General features: G+C 36.6%; 1 protein-coding gene across 3 annotated transcripts in view; it reads right to left on the bottom strand.

The window, feature by feature from the left end:
• postna (periostin, osteoblast specific factor a) overlaps positions 1-17,903 on the bottom strand; it is a 67,525-nt gene extending 49,622 nt beyond the window's left edge. For 2 of the 3 annotated variants that reach the window (XM_017489844.3, XM_017489846.3), the window contains exons 1-6: positions 17,734-17,903; positions 17,137-17,235; positions 6,508-6,572; positions 2,762-2,919; positions 2,371-2,535; positions 1,623-1,769 (exon numbers count right to left, since the gene is read on the bottom strand). In XM_017489844.3, coding sequence (XP_017345333.1) covers positions 1,623-1,769; positions 2,371-2,535; positions 2,762-2,919; positions 6,508-6,572; positions 17,137-17,235; positions 17,734-17,882 — 783 coding nt within the window. In that variant the 5' untranslated portion in view covers positions 17,883-17,903. The remainder of the gene's footprint in view (positions 1-1,622; positions 1,770-2,370; positions 2,536-2,761; positions 2,920-6,507; positions 6,573-17,136; positions 17,236-17,733) is intronic. The other variant, XM_017489843.3, reaches the window with a different exon arrangement.
• Positions 17,904-18,799: the final 896 nt, after the last annotated feature.

Here is an 18,799-nt window from a genome sequence, read left to right as displayed (position 1 = left end):
TATATGAAAGTTCCATTTTTTAATTAAATTATTGGAATTACGGAAACAATTAATTTTTTTAATGAATCTATATTTTTTTTAGATGCACCTGCATGTGGTATATCTTGGTCATTACCTTACTAAACCTAAACATTATCTTATTCACCATGCACTATGTACAGTGGTGCAAAAAAGGATTTGCCCCCACCCTGATTTCTTATTTTTTGTGTATATCGCATACTAAATTGTTTCAGAAATTAAAACAAAATCTAAGATTAAACAACGGAACCCTGAGTAAACACAAAATACAGTTTCTAAGTGATAATGTTATTTATTGAAGCAAAAAATTATCCAACACCAACAGGGCCTGTGTGAACATTTATTTGCCCCATAGTTTCTAATTCCCCAAATCTATGAAGCTGCATCCATAATTGTGTTCAACTGGACTCGACACAACCAGGCTTGATTACTGCAAACCCTGATCAATCAAAACCCTGTTCAATCGACACTGAAATAGAACTTTTCAATGGCATGATGTTGGTTAAAAGGTCTTACCTAGTAATACATTACGCCAAAATTGCAAGAAATTCCAGAAATGATGAAGAAGACGATGATTAAAATACATCAGTCTGGGAAGGGTTACAAAGCTATTTCAAAGGCACTGGGATACCAAAGAACCAGTAAGAGCTATTATCTCCAAATGGAAAATTCAGCACAGTGGTTAACCTACCCAGACATGGCCAAACTTCCAAAATTTCTTCAAGATCACAGCAATTATTCATCCAGGAAGTTACAAAAGATCCAACGACAACTTCAAATTGAACTGTTTGGAAGACAGAGGTCCTTTTACATCTGATGTAAACCAAACACAGAATTCCACAAAAAGAACATCATACATATGGTCAAGCATGGTGGTGGAAGTGTAATGGTGTGGGGATGCTGCTTTAGTGCCTGGGCAACTTGCAATAATGGAGGGAAACATGAATTCTGCTATCTACCAGAAAATCCTAAACGAGAATGTCCGGTCTTCAGTCAGTAAATTGAAACTCGAGTTCAACTGGATTATATAGCAAGACAATGATACAAAGCACAGGAATAAGTCATAGTCCTAGAAGTAAGTGATTGAAAAAAGACTGATCTCCAGTTATCAGAAGTGTTTGGTTGCAGTTATTGCTACTAAAGGTGGCACAAACAGATTTAAAGTTTAGGGGGGCAATTATTATATATTTTTTTACATTGGTGATAGGTGTTGGATAACTTTTTTTGTTTCAATTTAAAAGAACTATTGTGTGTTTACTCAAGGTGCCTTTGTTTTATGTTGTATTTTGTTTGAAGATCTAAAACTAGAGTACTTAGTATGAGATATACACAAAAACAGAAGAAATCAGGATGGGGCTAATACTTTTTCGCAGCACTGTATATACACGAGTGCAAAAGTGTGCATCCATTAGGACAAAAGATGCTTTCTTTTGCTTTTGCATTGTTTGTCATTTTTGAATATATACCCACAATTTAATATATTTTGAAATTCTACAAATTATTAAATTCAAAAACAAAAAATTGTAATGACTTAGAAGTGAATGTTAATTTTTTTTTTTTTTTTAAAACAAATGTGCAATGATAGTGTATGCCACAACACATACATGCAATAAGCTAAGTTCCTCATTGCTTTGAATGACATCCCTGATGCTGTTTCCTACTGCACTGATGACACGGTCAATTATGTGTACTGCTCCATTTGTGGACACCTGGTTGGCATGAATGATCCTGGCACAGTTAACTGTTACAATCTGCAGAACACATAACAATAATCAGACAAACATGCTGAACAATCCTGACCAAAATGGTCTTTGATCTTTTTCAATTATAAAAAACTTATTAAAAAAACTAAATAATAATAATATTTCTAAGAATAATCTAACAGGTATATTTATAAATAGAAAAATGAGAAAATGAAGATAAATACAGATAGATACAATATATACTCCTATACAATGTATAATATGATAATTACAGTGTGCATACTATACAGAGTATAGAACTATAACAAATATCAGACACAACGACAATTTTGTGTATTAGAAGGCTGCTTGGGTTCCCATTTGTATAAAAAAAAAAATCATGGTGTGAAGTGTTAAAAAAAAAAAAAAAATGGATATGCAGCAGAACATTTTAAATCATGCAAGCTTTTCCAAAACAACAAATTACGTCTCAGTGTTTTAAAAATGTGTTACTGCATACTAAGCATGAGTAAAAGGCTGCATTAATTTTCATAACTGGTAAAATAGCATTCACTATGAAACAATAGATTTTTCTTCAGCTCCGTCAACAAATAGACTTTGTTACACATATATATTGTGCTCACTGCATGGTGTTTATTTTGATACATACTCCATTAGAATAGTGGTTTATGTGCAGTCCCTGTTTGTTGTACATTGACTGCAGGGTCATGTCATTCTTCAGGTCTTTGGTAAGGAAGCGTTTGTTGACTATGTGGTAGCGCAAAGTGTTGTACAATTCTGTTTTTGCATTGTTCACAAGGGCATTTCTAGCAGTCTGCATAATAGAAAAAATACACTTCGTCAATATTATCAAGGTTAACATTAACAGAGTAAAAATGTACTAGAATACAGCTGACTGAAATATAAAAGTAAATGATTGTTGATGGTTGACAACTGTACATTTAATAAGACAAAAATGTGTATGTATGTGTGTGTGTACGTGTAAAGTAAATTACTAGAAAATTACTACAAGATGAAAACTATCTGCTTTTAATACATACAACATCTAATTGTTCCCAGGCATCATTGCTAGGAGCAAACATGGTATAGGAGCCAGCTCCATCAATCTCTTCTCTGATCTTGGACAGGTCAGAATACTGCTGTGTGATATCCAATTTCAGCAGACCCAATGTGATATAGATGTTGTCAATAGGGACAGCTGCAGATCAAGGTAAAATGATAGAAGGAGAAAAATATATCATTCAAAGCAATTCCACTCTCTACATTATACTTTTTGTAATACAATTGTTAAAATTGGCTTGGTTTTATTTATTTGTTTGTTTGTTTGTTTTTATTTATTCAACCACTTATGTATTCATAGAGTTAATGTTAATCATTCAACCAACTGACCTTCTAATGTTCTGAATCTACTCTTACTCCAAGATCACTGGAGAAAGAAGGTGTGTGCTTTAGATCAGAGCTTTCATGTAATCTGCATGGATTGCTGCAAATAGTCATCATTGCTCACTGTGGAATTTGGTAACACTTCAGAAAACCCTACATACATTCTACTTTTGGCCTTTGATAAGTTATCTTAAGGATAAACTGCTATCAGCATATTGCATAATGCATAAACTACTATCAGTACACACGGCAGTCACACCAAATATATGTGTAGCTCAATTAACAGCGGAAATACTCCAGCTATAGTGTGAACTATAACATTAGGTTATACTCCAGTCTCTAAACATGAACGAAATAGGTCATTGCATGTGTACTTGCACATTACATTATGCTGTTTGTAATTATATTCTTTTGAACATATTGCATCTGCCTGTGATTCCATGTTTATATGGAGTTTCAGCTTTAGAGTATGCTCTAGAGTACACGCTTAAGGAATCTTCAAGTGTTCTTCACTGGATAATTAAAGTTTCTTAGTTTCCTACAAGGGTTCTACTTGGACCCCTTTCTTATAGGAACCCACACTACAGTAAATAAAATCTACATAGAATCATTAAGGTTCAGCAGAGGGACAACTAAAGACCATGCAAGGGTTCTAAATTTTCTAAGAGTGTAAAAGTAAGCAGACTTACCTGGAACATAGGTAGGAATATAGGTAGGACCTACCTACTGTACATACTGTATATTTCACTTTTGATCCTTTTTTTTGTGAATGCAACTTACTTTGAACAGTTGTGGTTGATGTTTACATCCTTAAAAGCATGTAAAAACCCAGATGTACATAGATAACAGACTGTGACACAGCACCAGTGTCTATTTGGATGAAATGTCTTTAATTATATATGATGTTTTTAACTAATTCAAATTTGTACATAAATCTCTTACTGATGTTATGTAATTCTCCATCCTGCAGGTTTGTTCATAATCATTATGTACAGGGTTGTTATCTCTGTTGTATTACTCTATTATTATAAATTTTGATGCAGTAGTTTATTGATTTCTGCATTTCTGCTCTGAAATAACCTGATATTAAATTTTAAGGTCAATTCCCTTCAGAAATATTAATTATATACCAAATATTTAATTATATCAATTTCCTAACTCTTCACAAAATCTTGGGATTGCGTACAAACAAACATTCCTTCATTCATTTATCTTCAGTAACTGCTTCATCTTGGTCAGGGTTGTGGTGAATTGGGAGCCCAGGAACACTGGGCATGAGGCAGGAATACAGCTTGAATGGTATGCCAGTCCAGCTCAAGGCACCATGCACACACATTTACACCTATGTGCAATTTATTATTGACAGTCCACCTATTGGTATGTTTTGGGAAGTGGGAGGAAATCAGAGAAGCATGAGGAAACCCACACAGGAACAGGAAGTATATGTGAAATTGCACAGACAGTAACCCAGTAACTCAGAGTCCATCCAAACAATCAGGGTACAACAGGACAGTGCAAAACAGATTCACTCTATAGGGTGAAAATAAACAGGAAGTGTAGAAATATAGGAATATATAGTGTAGATAAAACATCTGCTCTTATTTATGCTCTTATTTAGGTATGCATTGATGAAGGTTACTACAAATAAGAATAATTTTTATACAACCCCAATTCTGAAAAAGTTGTGACAGTATGAAAAATGCAAAAGAATAAACATAAAGAGTCATTTGAAAATTCAATTCACCATGTACTATATTGAAAACACATTATTAACCCATTATTTGATGTTCTACTTTGTGAATTTAAATTAGTTTTGAAAATAAATACTCATTTAAAATCTGATGACTGCAACACACTCCAAAAAGCTGGGACAGTTGACTGTTTACCTTTTAATAATACTTATTAAGCATTTGGGCACTTAAGACACTAGTTGGTTAAGTTTAGCAAGCGGAATTTTTCCCCATTCATCCATTATGCATTTCTTCATCTATGCAGTTGTACGGGGCCTCCATTGCCTTATTTTGCACTTCATAATGCACCATACATTCTCAGTCAGAGACAGGTCAGGACTGCAGGCAGGCCATGTTAGCACCTGCAGTCTCTGTTTACACAGCCGTGCACTTGTATGCTTCTGGGAAGAATGTGGTTTGGTGTTGTCCTGCCCTAGATGGCAGCATATGTTGCTCCAAAATGTGTACATATCTTTCTGCATTAATAGTGCCCTCACAGATGTGCAAGTTACCCATGCCATGGGCACTGACACACCCCCTTACCATGACAGATGCTGGGTTTTGGACCTGATGCTGATAACAGCTTGGATGGTCCTTTTCCTCTTTGGCCCGGAGAATACGACGGCTATTTTGTCTAAAAACTATTTGAAATGTTGACTTGTCGGACCACAAAACAGGATTCCACTGTGCTACTGTCCATCTCAGATCAGATCGAGCCCAAAGAAGTCAGTGTCCCTTCTGTACAGTGTTGATGTATGGCTTCAACTTTGAATAGTAAAGCCTTAACTTGTGTCTGTGGATGCAGTGGCGAATGGTGCTGACTGACAGGTTTACCAAAGTATTCCCGAGCCCATGTCAGGATATCATCACAGAATCATGATGGTTTTTAATACAGTGACATCTGAGGGATCGGAGATCACAAGGATTCAGAAATGTTTTTTCGGCCTTGCCCTTTTTGCACCGAGATTTGACCAGATTCCTTGAATCTTTTAATTATATTGTGCACTGTAGAAGGTGAAATGCCCAAAATCCTACCAATTTGTCTTTGGGGAATGTTGCTGTCAAAGTGTTGGATTATTTTCTGATGCATCCGTTGGCAGATTGCCGAGCCTTGACCCATCCTTGCTCTTTTTTGGAGGCCCCTTATGTACAATGATTAGGGTATTGCCTCACCTGTTTCACATCACCTTCTTATTTCAACTTGTTACATCACTATTAGTCCTAAATAGCCCCTGTCCCAACTTTTTTGGAACAAGTTGCCTGTATCCATTTCAAAATACATGTTTATCTTCAAAAAACTATGCAGTTGATTAGGTATAACATAAAATACCTTGTATTTAGGCATTTTTAGCTTAAATACAAGTCAAAGTACATTTACAAATCAGTCCTCTTTGCTTTTATTAGCATTTTTCATACTGACCCAACTTTTTCTGAATTGGGGTTGTAAGAATGGTTTCGGCAACTTTCAAAGTGTTTGCAGACTGGGGTAGCCTTTGTTTTCCCATTTAGAACATACAACTAATGAATAATATTGATAAATTTCATAACCTTTGGATAACTTCCTGCCATAACATGAGCCATAATTCAAAAAGGAGCACTGATGCATAAACAGAAGTATATTGAGGCAGTACTGAAATAATTCCTGGAACTTTTCCTTAGCATGCAATACCAACCTGCAGGGCAGCCACGCATCCCCTCCAGCTTCATATAACCAGGACAGCATTCATATAAAACAATCCTGTAAATTAAGCCACAAAGAATATCACTAAGCTTTAGCCTTACAGTCTAATATACAATTATAAACCCATTTGGGCAATAGACCAGTCAGATTCAACATCATTACTGATGACAGTATAACTGATCATATACAAACTATAAACTCACTGAAGCAAAGTTAGGCCTTGATGCACTTTCTATTTATTTATTCCAAAAATTATTTGTCCAGGCTTTATTCATTCCAGATCATTCATTGAACAGCATTTCATTAGAAATAAACCATCTTGTATTTATTTAATGACTAATTACTCAAAAGAGACTGTGACTGTGAAGAAAAGACCAGTTTTGTCAAGTATTATACATTTTTTGCCAACAGTTATAAATTTTGAGCTTATTTGAATAACAACTGCAGATTGATTAGCCAAATGTGAGTACCTGTTAACAAATATATGATAAATATAGATATTTATTTAATGAAGTAAAATACCAAGAGAGGAACAAGAATACTCAGTAAGTTGATATATTGCATATGAAGGTAAACAAGAAGATAGCTTCAGTAGTCAAGTCTAGAAATAATTACAGCTTGCATAAAATTTGAGCAGATTTTAAAAATATTTTTTTTTTTATAAATATTAAGAAAAAGTAATCTGCAGGATATGATGATTACTGTAATGTGATTTGGAAAAAGTTCAGTTTATCATCTAAAATAAGATTCTTAATCTTTAAAAGACTGAGTATGTAGATGGTGATTGACATTTCCAATGGGGTGGATAACTTAATTGCTAGGTACAGCACCTTCAGGTCAATCAATCAATCAATCAATCAATCAACACTGATTTATAAATCACATTTAAACACAACATAAGTTGATCCAAAGTGCTGTACAACAGAACAAGGTAAAACAATAAGAACATCAACATCTAAATATTTTTAAAGGCTAAAGAATAAAAATATGATTTAAGGGAAGATTTATAAATAGCAAATGATGACTCACACCTCACAGGAAAGGGGAGACTATTTCAAAGTTTGGGTCCAGCCACAGAAAAATCCCGATCACCCTTGGATTTACAGCAACAATGGGGGACAGACAAAAGTAATTGACTGGAAGATCTGAGCACTCTGGATGAGGGTGAAGAAGGTCACTGATGTATTTTGGTGAAAGACCAGACAATGCTTTATACACAAAAAGAAGGATTTTAAAATAACCCTGAACTTAACAGGAAGCCAGTGAAGAGATGGCAGTATGAGGGAAATGTGGTCCCTCTTTCTAGACCCTGTTAAAAATCTGGCTGCCACATTTTGAACAATTTGTAATCAGGCTAAAGCAGATTGAGAAAGTCCAATGTACAGTGAATCACGATAGTTTAGTCATGATGTAATAAGAGCATGTCATTACAATTTCCAAATCTTTCCTAGAAAGAAAATGTTTTTATCTTGGCAGTGGATCTGAGATGAAAGAAGCTTCCCTTAATAACAGCACTAATATGTTTAGCGAAAAGAATTGAAGAGTCAATAATGACTCCAAAATTCATAAATTGCTTTTGTAAATTTAAAGAAAGTAGACCTAGATGAGCTTCCTCGACCGAGAAGACATGGGACAGCCTAAAAACAAGACTTCAGTTATACCTTCACTTAAGCACAGAAAATTATTCACTATTCAACTTGTAATGTCTTCAAGCTGCTTTAGCAGAATCTCAAAGGGGCATTTAGTATCTGGTCTGACTGAAAGGTAAAACTGAGAGTCATCAGCATAGAAGTGATAAGAAATATTAGATTTCTGAAAGATATAACCAAAGAGAGGCATATAAATGGAAAACAATAATGTTCATGGGTATTCATCAATGAAGAGATGTCAGAAAGGCAATGAAAGGAAATGAAAAGAGAATAAGAGAAGGAAAGTTGCTCATCATTATCATAGCAATGATTCGAGAAGCCATGAGACCTTATCACTTATCCCAGTTATTTAGCATACAGAGAGAACAGTAGTGGACCGAGTACTGACCCCTGAGAGACTCCAGCATTAAGGATGTGAGGAAATTGATCTTCTCTAATCTACATGCTACAATCAAACCTCCAAGTGTGATGAGAACCAAGAACCAGATAAGAAAATAACTCCCTATCTCACAGTCGGTTAGAGAGGAAATGAGGATCTGGCAATTCACGGTGTCAAAGGCAGCTTCCAGGTCAAAGAGGATGAGGACAGAAGGCATAATTTGTAAAGCCTCAGTGACTGTAAGGAGGGCCATTTATTTAGAATCCATGGCCTTGTAACTAGACTGGTTGGCATCCACGCAGTCGTTTAGTTGAAAATCTGTAGACAGTTATTGCACGTTCCAGGTTCTTGGGCAGGAATGGAAGGAGGGAAACAGGTCTGCAATTAGCAACATTAGTAGGTTAAGGGTAAATTTCTGAAGGTCAAGAGACCAGGCCACTTGATAAAAACAGGCCAATGAGTCAAAACATTATGATCACCTGCCTAATATGGTGTTGGTCCTCCATGTGCCCCAAAATAGTTCTGATCCCCCAAGGAATGAACTCTGCAAGACCTTTGAAGGTGCCTTGTGGTATCTGTGCACCAGGATATTAGTGCCAAATCCTCTTAAGTCCTCTTAAGGTGACCTTCCATTGCTCCAAGGCTTATTTCCAGTGCTTCCTGTCCATTGTAGGTGCTTTCAGCAGTGGATTAGAATGGGAATTCTGACTGGTCTCAAAAAGTTCAAACTTGGTCACAGGATCTTCCAGCAGAAAAAAATATCCTAAGAATACCAAACTGTAAACAAAATGGCTTAAGCACAACATATCGAAAGTATTACAGTGGACATCATAAAGACCTGGCCTGAATCCTATAAAAAATTTCTGGACTGAACTGAAAAACATGTCTGAGCAAGGAGGCCCACAAAAATGACTGAGTTACACCAGTTCTGTCATGAGGGATGGGAACAAATTCCAGCAAAGTACTATGAGAAACTTGCGGAAGCCTACCCCAAGCATTTGATTCACATTCAAGCAATTAAAAGGCGATGCCGCAAATACTAACAATGTGTACGTAAACCAATGACTGTATATATGGGTGGACAACATGGCATCATTTACTCCCATTGTGCACTTTTGAATTCTGTTTTGGTTGAATTGAAAATCGAAGAATTCGCACAGTAGATCAAAACTGGAACCAGAGTCTGTGCCATAGAGACTTTAGAGACATAGCATGTGCAGTAGATATAGCCACTCAGACAGTCACTCATTCACTCACAATGGTTTGCTAATTATAATGTTAGTACAATGAGGTAGCTTAGATATCAACTGAGGGTCTGTTAGAACAGTTTACAGTGGAAAAAGACATGGCTCTGCTACAGAAACTTTAGGTGTTTGTTAAAAATTAGCTGCACATTCATGAGGCTTGACTGTCATGTCCAAAACTGTCAATCACCTCATCAACCACAGACTTTTAATTATCACCAAAGAAACTCCTATAAAAAGCATGGTCAAATGAACTTGTAAAAATGCAGAATACTATTTCTGAAAATAATTTGTGGAGATGCGACTTAAAATGTAAATTTGACTTATCTTTTATTCACTAATGGGAATGGCATAGGTAAATAATTGAACACCCAGCCAGCCACTAGAGGGCCTCAGAGACATTTTGGCCTCAACTTTTCACCTGTTATTACGTCTATGTATGATGTCCCATATTTACAGTCATTGATATAAACATTTGACCAACTGAAAATCTGATATAGTAAATAAAATCTGAAATAAGTCAGTCTCTTGGTTATTATTTTTTAAATGACCTCTTAAGAAAATGAAGTAGATACCCTAATTGACAACACAGGTAACGAAAACATGTGGAGTTGTGCAAAATTGAGTTTGGTTGTCTTTAGCCTAGGTGTATGCAAAATTTTGTATACTGTAAATAATAGTATCAGTCTTAACTTTTTTATTTTCTCTTAATTTTATGCTACATTGTTTTGTAATGGAGTATTTGTACATACAGTATTTTACAAAAGTGAGTACACCCCTCACATTTTTGTAAATATTTGATTAAATATCTTTTCATGTGACAACACAATGTAAAGTAGTGAGTGTACAGCTTGTATAACAGTGTAAATTTACTATCCCCTCAAAATAACTCAACACACAGCCATTAATGTCTAAACCGCTGGCAAACAAAAGCAAGTACACCCCTAAGTGAAAATATCCAAATTGGGCCCAATTAGCCATTTTCCCTCCCTAACTGGGGAGCACGTGTGTTAAATTTGGTGTCATCGCTCTCACACTCCCTCATACTGGTCACTGGAAGTTCAACATGGCACCTCATGTTACAGTGTCTCAGGTGTGAATGGGGAGCACGTGTGTTAAATTTGGTGGAAGTTCAACATGGCACCTCATGGCAAAGAACTCTCTGAGGATTTGAAAAAAAGAATTGTTGCTCTACATAAAGATGGCCTAGGCAATAAGAAGATTGCCCAGACCCTGACACTGAGCTGCAGCATGGTGGCCAAGACCATACAGCGGTTTAACAGAACAGGCTCCACTCAGAACAGGCCTCACCATGGTTGACCAAAGAAGTTGAGTGCACATGCTCAGGGTCATATCCAGAGGTTGTCTTTGGGAAATAGACGTATGAGTGCTGCCAGCATTGCTGCAGATGTTGAAGGGGTAGGGGATCAGCCGGTCAGTGCTCAGACCATACGCCGCACACTGCATCAAATTGGTCTGCATGGCTGTCATCCCAGGAAGGAAGCCTCTTCTAAAGATGATGCACAAGAAAGCCCGCAAACAGTTTACTGAAGACAAGCAGACCAAGGACATGGATTACTGGAACCATGACCTGTGGTCTGATGAGACCAAGATAAACTTATTTGGTTCAGATGGTATCAAGCGTGTGTGCAACCAGGTGAGGAGTACAAAGATAAGTGTGCCTTGCCTACAGTCAAGCATGGTGGTGGGAGTGTCATGGTCTGGGGCTGCATGAGTGCTGCCGGCACTGGGGAACTACAGTTCATTGAGGGAACATGAATGCCAACATGTACTGTGACATACGGAAGCAGAGCATGATCCCCTCCCTTCGGAGACTGGACCGCAGGGCAGTATTCCAGCATGATAACGACCCCAAACACACCTCCAAGATGACCACTGCCTTGCTAAAGAAGCTGAGGGTGAAGGTGATGGACTGGCCAAGCATGTCTCCAGACCTAAACCCTATTGAGCATCTGTGGGGCATCCTCAAATGGAAGGTGGAGGAGCACAAGGTCTCTAAAATCCACCAGCTCCGTGATGTCGTCATGGAGGACTGGAAGAGGACTTCAGTGGCGACCTGTGAAGCTCTGGTGAACTCCATGCCCAAGAGGGTTAAGGCAGTGCTGGAAAATAATGGTGGCCACACAAAATATTGACACTTTGGGCCCAATTTGGACATTTTCACTTAGGGGTGTACTCACTTTTGTTGCCCGCGGTTTAGACATTAATGGCTGTGTGTTGAGTTATTTTGAGGGGACAGCAAATTTACACTGTTACACAAGCTGTACACTCACTACTTTACATTGTAGTAAAGTATCATTTCTTCAGGGTTGTCACATGAAAAGATATAATCAAATATTTACAAAAATGTGAGGGGTGTAATCACTTTTGTGAGATACTGTACATAATGTGATATAGCTAATACAGAATTAATCTTGACATTTTGAGTAGCTTACTTTACAATTTCTGAACTATATACAGAATAAATGTATATCTGCCTGGCCTAACTTCAGTGGGGGATATAGATTAGAAATGAAATGTTTGCCAAAAAAATCATAGCAGTATTTTTCTTCACATGAGCACATATGCTAGCAATATGCCTAAGCAATTTTAGAACTCATTTATATTTATTCATTTGACAGATGTTTTTAATCAAACCCACTTATAAGTGAGATACTAACATATAGACAGTTAGTAAAGTAGAAAAAAAAAAAAAAACCGGATGCAAAAATCAGTGCAGTGTAAGCAGCAGATCTCCTTTCATGAATTCTAGTGGCAATGTTTTGGCTTTTACACAAATTCTAACAGCTGCCCTCCCATTATTCAAGCTAATATAATGCCTAATTTCCATTTTCTGACATTAGGGAGATTAGCCCAACAGTCAACTGATACTGTGGGAGGACTAATGAGGCACACACACACACTGTGACAAGATGAAAAATTTAAATATGAAACACTCAAATATGTTGATCTGTCTGTCTGCCTCTGCTTTGTCTCTTTTTTCTCACTCTTTTTACTGGAATCTAGAAGCTCAGCCATCTCAGCCCTCCTCATTACCCCACTGTTTTCAGACAATACTCCCTGTGTATGAGGCAATGAGTGGTTCGACCCTTTCCTGTAGGGATATCAGCAAACTGACAAACCAATTTTTTTTTGGATTCCAGACTAGAGGCAAATAAATACAGAAAGAACCAGGCACTTCCTGATACTATAGCCAGGGTGGATAATTAGTGTATAGTTTTGTGTCATAAAACACCGTTTGGATCACACATCACAGACTACATATCAGTGTTGGCTTTATGCAACACCTCAGGGGTGAATACAGCAAGGTAGATGAAAGTCTGTAAATAGATAACAATGCATAAAGAAAATACAAAAATATTGTATATCTGCATATTATAAACATTGTATACTGAGACACGTGAGACGTATATGGTGTGTGTGTGTGTGTGTGTGTGTGTGTGTGTGTGTGTGTGTGTGTGTGTGTGTATGTGTGTGTGTGTGTGTGTGTGTGTGTGTGTGTGTGTTATTCTTATTTTTAAATTCCTATTTTAAATTCTAATTATTCTAATTATTCTTAAGGAAATAAATGCTTGAAGGAGACTAACATATAAGTGCTCATCTTTTTTTTGGATTTGCTTGGTTTATACATCCAGCTGCATATTTGCACACATACACTCATGCCAAAATGCAAATAGCTTAAAGATGTGGTTAGTTTGTACATGGCTGGGGCCCCCAATGTTTGAACAGGACACAGTATGAAGTAAGTGGACTGTGACAGACATTTGACTCAGACTACAGCTTATCTTCTTCAGTCCCCAAGAACTTAAAAAAGTGAATGATTACTGAAAAAGTGAAAAGTAACAGAAGAATTTTCTTTAGTCCAAAAACGTAACATTTAACACTTCCTTAAAACCTAAACTTTTTTTTGAGCAAAGATACTGCTGAGGATTTACTTGAAGATACAAACTGAATGAATATCATGTACATTGATGAAGCTACAAAATTTTGTAAAGACCAAAAAATGTTGAATGTTTAAAGAAACAAATGTAACAAGACACTTATTTGCCTCCATGGAGCCAATGGTTCCATCACATTTTTTGTTCACTGGCTAAAGCTATGGAAGAAAATGACTCAGTATTATAAGAGTGGCCTTGCACAAGCTTGCCACATGTCAGCACTGTAAATTCTAGTACATGAAACATGTTGGCGTCATCTGTAGATACTGCCAATAACAATAAATAATCTGCAATCATCTCAAAAAAGACCTACTTTAACTGTTATAACTGAGTGCCTGGGTCTATCCAAACTATTGCAACATACTTTTAGCAACCAGCTTTCAGGAGTGGGTTATGTCAAACTTTATGGCGTTGTGGTGGGTTGTTGCCTCACATTTCCAGGGTTCAATCCTGAGTTTGGCTTAGTTCTGCATGATTTTGATGCTCATATGGATTTACTCTGGTTTCCTCCCACCTCCCAAAAACATGTCTGTAGGTGGATTGGCTTCACTAAATCCCCCCCGGGTGTGAATATGTTTGTGTATGATGCCTTGAAATGGACCAGTGTCCCATTCAGAGTGTATTCCCACCTCATGCCCAGTGTTCTCATGACTCCAGATACACCATGACCCTGACCAGGATAAAAGTGCTTACTTTGTTTAACTGAGTTAGACAATTATGTACTAGGATCAGGTGTTCTTTGTCATAGATCACATTAGGTGAATGATCATTCAGATGTGTTTACTCTAGTGTTGGGTACAAGCCCACTTTTGTCGAGTTTGAGTCAAGACCAAGTCCTTAACCAATCGAGTCCAAAAGGGGCCGAGTTGGACTTAAGTCCGAGTCGAGTCCGGCTGAGTCCAGAAAGTAATTAAATTTAAATAAGATTTGAAATTGCAATTGTAAACTCAACACTGAGTTGTTAAATTAATATTTTAACTTTCACAAACCAATAACAACATTATTGTAACAAAAATACCATTATTACATCTTGCCATTGAGATTTTAATATTTTATTTCATGTCATCAGCACCTCACCTAGTTTCCTATCAAAAAAATGGTTTCAAAGAAAAAAGGGATATAGAGGTATACGTAGAACTTTTATTATATTACAAGTGTATGAAAATACAAATGAACCTGTTTTGTTATTGTATCACACTATATTGTGTCCTCCAGTTCGAGTTGACATTTAAATGATTTGATGCCTCCCCCCCACAGTTATATAGGCTGAGAGAGAGAGAGAGAGAGAGAGAGAGAGAGAGACAGAGAGAGAGAGAGTGCAGAGTTACATTTAGGGCATGTCATAACAACAAGCTAATCTGTCTATGACAACAAACTCATTTCTGAACACAGCTCTGTTCTTGTAACTTTTTTCATTTTAATTCCTAAAATGGAAAATAAAAGAAAAAAAAAGAAAAAAACTATAAGCAGGGTTTATGATATTTATTACATTAAGAAGTACATTTCACATTTTACATGAAATTCAATACTTGAATCACCAAATGCTAATGTTTAGGGGCGGGCGATGTGACTTATCAATCTTATTTCACGATAACGATATATTTTCTCATGTATGTCTATCAGTATTCAAGTAAGAAATTCAGTCAAATGAGTGAGTGAGTGAGTGATTTTCTCTTTGTCATTTTTTTATTTATTAACATTAATGAGACAGACAGCAGCAGGTTTATTGGACTGCTGTGACTTAAAGACCTAATGCATAGATCCAGTATACTGACACAAATCTGATTTCTTTCCAAACTGTTTACATTCACTTAAGACATAACCGACTGTTTGCATGAATACTCGGACAGACCTGCATTTTCTACATCAAAACCTACAAATGGGTGATACTCTTAGGTATACATGTACGTGATTTTATAGAGAAAATGTGCCTACATGCATGTAGATGATTTGAGTAGGACTGCAGGGGGAAAAACATACTCATGTGAACTTCCAAAATTAATATCAAGACTGAAAATGATGAGCACACATGTGCAGAGGGGGTTTGCCAGTGGTTCCTAAGTGTATCTACTCCTTTGCCATGTTTTTTTGTTTGAAAGGTTTTTCTGTTTGTTTGGTGGTTGTTGTTGTTGTTTTTTGGAAAGGCATGCCTGGGGCCCTTATCAAGAGAAAATGTTTCCCTTGAGCAAGGCCCTTATCTGCTCCAGGGCCACTGTATCATGGCTGACCCTGCACACTGATCCCTGCTTCTTAATAAGCTGGTATATGTGAAAAAAAGAATTTGCTGTAAAGAATATGTAAAAAATGAAGGCTTCTTCTTCTTCTTGTGTTTAGCAATAAAATGGTTTACATGCCACTGCCTTTCAGTATATTATCTAACATTTTAAACTTGAATTTTGTTTCAATACTAGGTTGTGATTAGTTTATGGTTTATCTTAATTTACCTTTAACTAATATTTAAATTGTATTATATTATTAAAATAATTGTACTTTATTAAATACATTTAAAATGATTTCAACTGCAGTTAGTATCAAGATGCTTTTGTATTGAGAGGTACAGCATTAAGCGACTAGAGGCAACATATTCCCTCATAATATGGTTTTAGAAAAGCAAATTAAACATGTACCATTCATTTTAAATATTTATAGTACAGTAATATAAAATGATAAATGGCAATTTAGTCATATAAATGGTGTGGTTTGTTATGTTCTATTTGAAAATCATACATTTCTAGTTTGGCAAAGCTTTAATTAAGGTGGCCATCTCAGGACCAAATTTTGTGTGAGAATTTGGTTCCATATCAAATCTAATGATTTAATGGTTCCCCAAGATGTGCCAAACTGAAATATCCTTTAAGGTGCTAGCCTTTTTTTCTAACAGGATACATCTTCAAGACAACATATTACAGATCAGTACATTTGTACTGTGAGCACTACAGACAACGTAGGCAAAAGTTTTTACTTGTTGATCTGATGCCAGATTTGTAGCTATTTCAAATGACTAGGATTAGCTGGACATAGACTAGTACAACAGGAAAACTCATTACAAGAATAAAACAGGAAATCCAACTTGGACTCCACCCTCAAAGACAAAGACAGCATTGTTGTTATCTATATGCACGTGAACCTCCATCCACCTCTCTTATGTAACCCATAACACAGCTAAAAAATGCACACTGGTGGACAAATAACAAACTTCATAGTTCCCTGGCTGCAGGTAAGCACCTGCTTTCAGTTTGGTTTCATCTCCGCATATGTCTTAACCATCATCCCCACACTCTCCTCACCCAACCCCCCCCCCCCCCCCCCCCCCCCCCAAACACCCACCACCAGTGCACAGGGCAACACATTGACCACAGATCAAAGGGATGTCCAGTCTGAAGCACTTACGCTTTCTTTCCACAGATGGTTTTTTGGTACCAGTTCCTGCATGTGCTGAAATACTTCTTCTTGGTCCCGATTACCTGCTGAAGGGCACACACATTGGGCCTGTCGAGAATGTAAGAAGCACAATTAATCAAGAAAGAGAAGAAAAAAGAAGGAAGAAAGACTGTAGTACTGGGCTTCAATACTGAAAATGTCTTCTGTCCTGGAGTAACCAATTTTAAAGTCACCACAATCAGGAAGGTTAATTATGTGACATTCTTGACAAATTGCTTTTAAGAGCATGCATGTAAAATGCCAGGAGTAATTATGTAATTTTAATATGCACTTTGGGAATTCAGTGTGAATTCAGTTTTTTTTTTTTTCTAAAATCCACTATTAAGCATGATGAAACTTGGGTTTGCAAACATATGCTTTTATTTATTATTTTTTAAAAATAGACCCAACATAAATTATAGGTCTAACACTAACAAAGACAATAAAGTTACAAAACATGATTGAATATAGCAAATGTGCCAAATTAACTTTTTGTAGCTATGCTTTTTTTTTTATGAATTTCTCTAAAAACAAATCATTATTTCCTTTATAATAATATTCCCTTACCCCTGATTCTTGGCCCTGATGCGGCTGTGTGAAACAATCTTGTCATAGGCAGATGAGTCTACCTGGTCCAGGTAGAAAAGTGCCAGCAGAACAAAGGTGGTCACAAACACAAACTTCATCCTGACTTTTGCCCCACACATCAAAGCCATAGACAAACCAGGAGAAATGGGAGCAGACTATAGCAAGGCAGTTTTTATACCACCCCTCCCCACTCTAACTCTCACACAGCTGCTGTATTGGTTACACACAATGAGGGAATGAACATAGAGTAAGAATATCAACCTGCTCCATATGTAACCACATCCTCCTTGGGAACCCTGAGCACCTAACTCAGCTCACTTTAATTAGTTTAAGACCTGACTGTGATTTATACATGACTACGTTGATTTTATTGTATGTTTTAACAGAAATATGTACATTATTTGCATTTAAATCATTATACTATTATACATTATACTATATATTAAATCATTATACATAGTGTGACTTTTTTCCACCTCCTGCCTGATAGAGTATGTTGCTTTGCAGGATTTCCATTGCTTTCCACTTGCAAAGTCTGTGTATGTGAACACTGGAAAACTAAATAGTTTAATCCCATCAAAAACCTGCTGAAGTACACTTATAAAGGTTTAAAGAGACTTACTGTATTGTAACTCTCATTACATTCTTCTGATCTCTGGGCAGTTAAGTATCAATGGGGCACGTCAAATCCAGCTAGAGGATTTTAAAATTGAGGAAAGGTAGGAAGCAGAATTACACTTTACTCAGTCTCTGCAGGTCTGAGAGGTGTTTAGGAAAGGCACAATAGGGGACTGGAGAATATGGAAACCAATTCAATGTGAGAAACTTGAGTTGCTTTCCATTCTAATGAACATTCATGTTTAAGTTAACCTTTGTGCATCACTACCTCTAGTGGTGGAGGCATAGCAACACAACATCACCACAGCATTTTATCATTAACCAAAATAAATTACACACTTAGCTGAACTGAATAAATGTTCCATTGAAAGTTTGGTCCCTATCAGAAATGTAAAAAATAAAAAATAAAACCAAATAATTAACTGAA

The sequence above is a fragment of the Ictalurus punctatus genome, chromosome 16 (genome assembly GCF_001660625.3).
Source record: "Ictalurus punctatus breed USDA103 chromosome 16, Coco_2.0, whole genome shotgun sequence".
NCBI classification, from domain to species: domain Eukaryota; kingdom Metazoa; phylum Chordata; class Actinopteri; order Siluriformes; family Ictaluridae; genus Ictalurus; species Ictalurus punctatus.
Note: the sequence above shows the minus strand (reverse complement) of the source record. Positions and strands in the feature narration are given on the sequence as shown.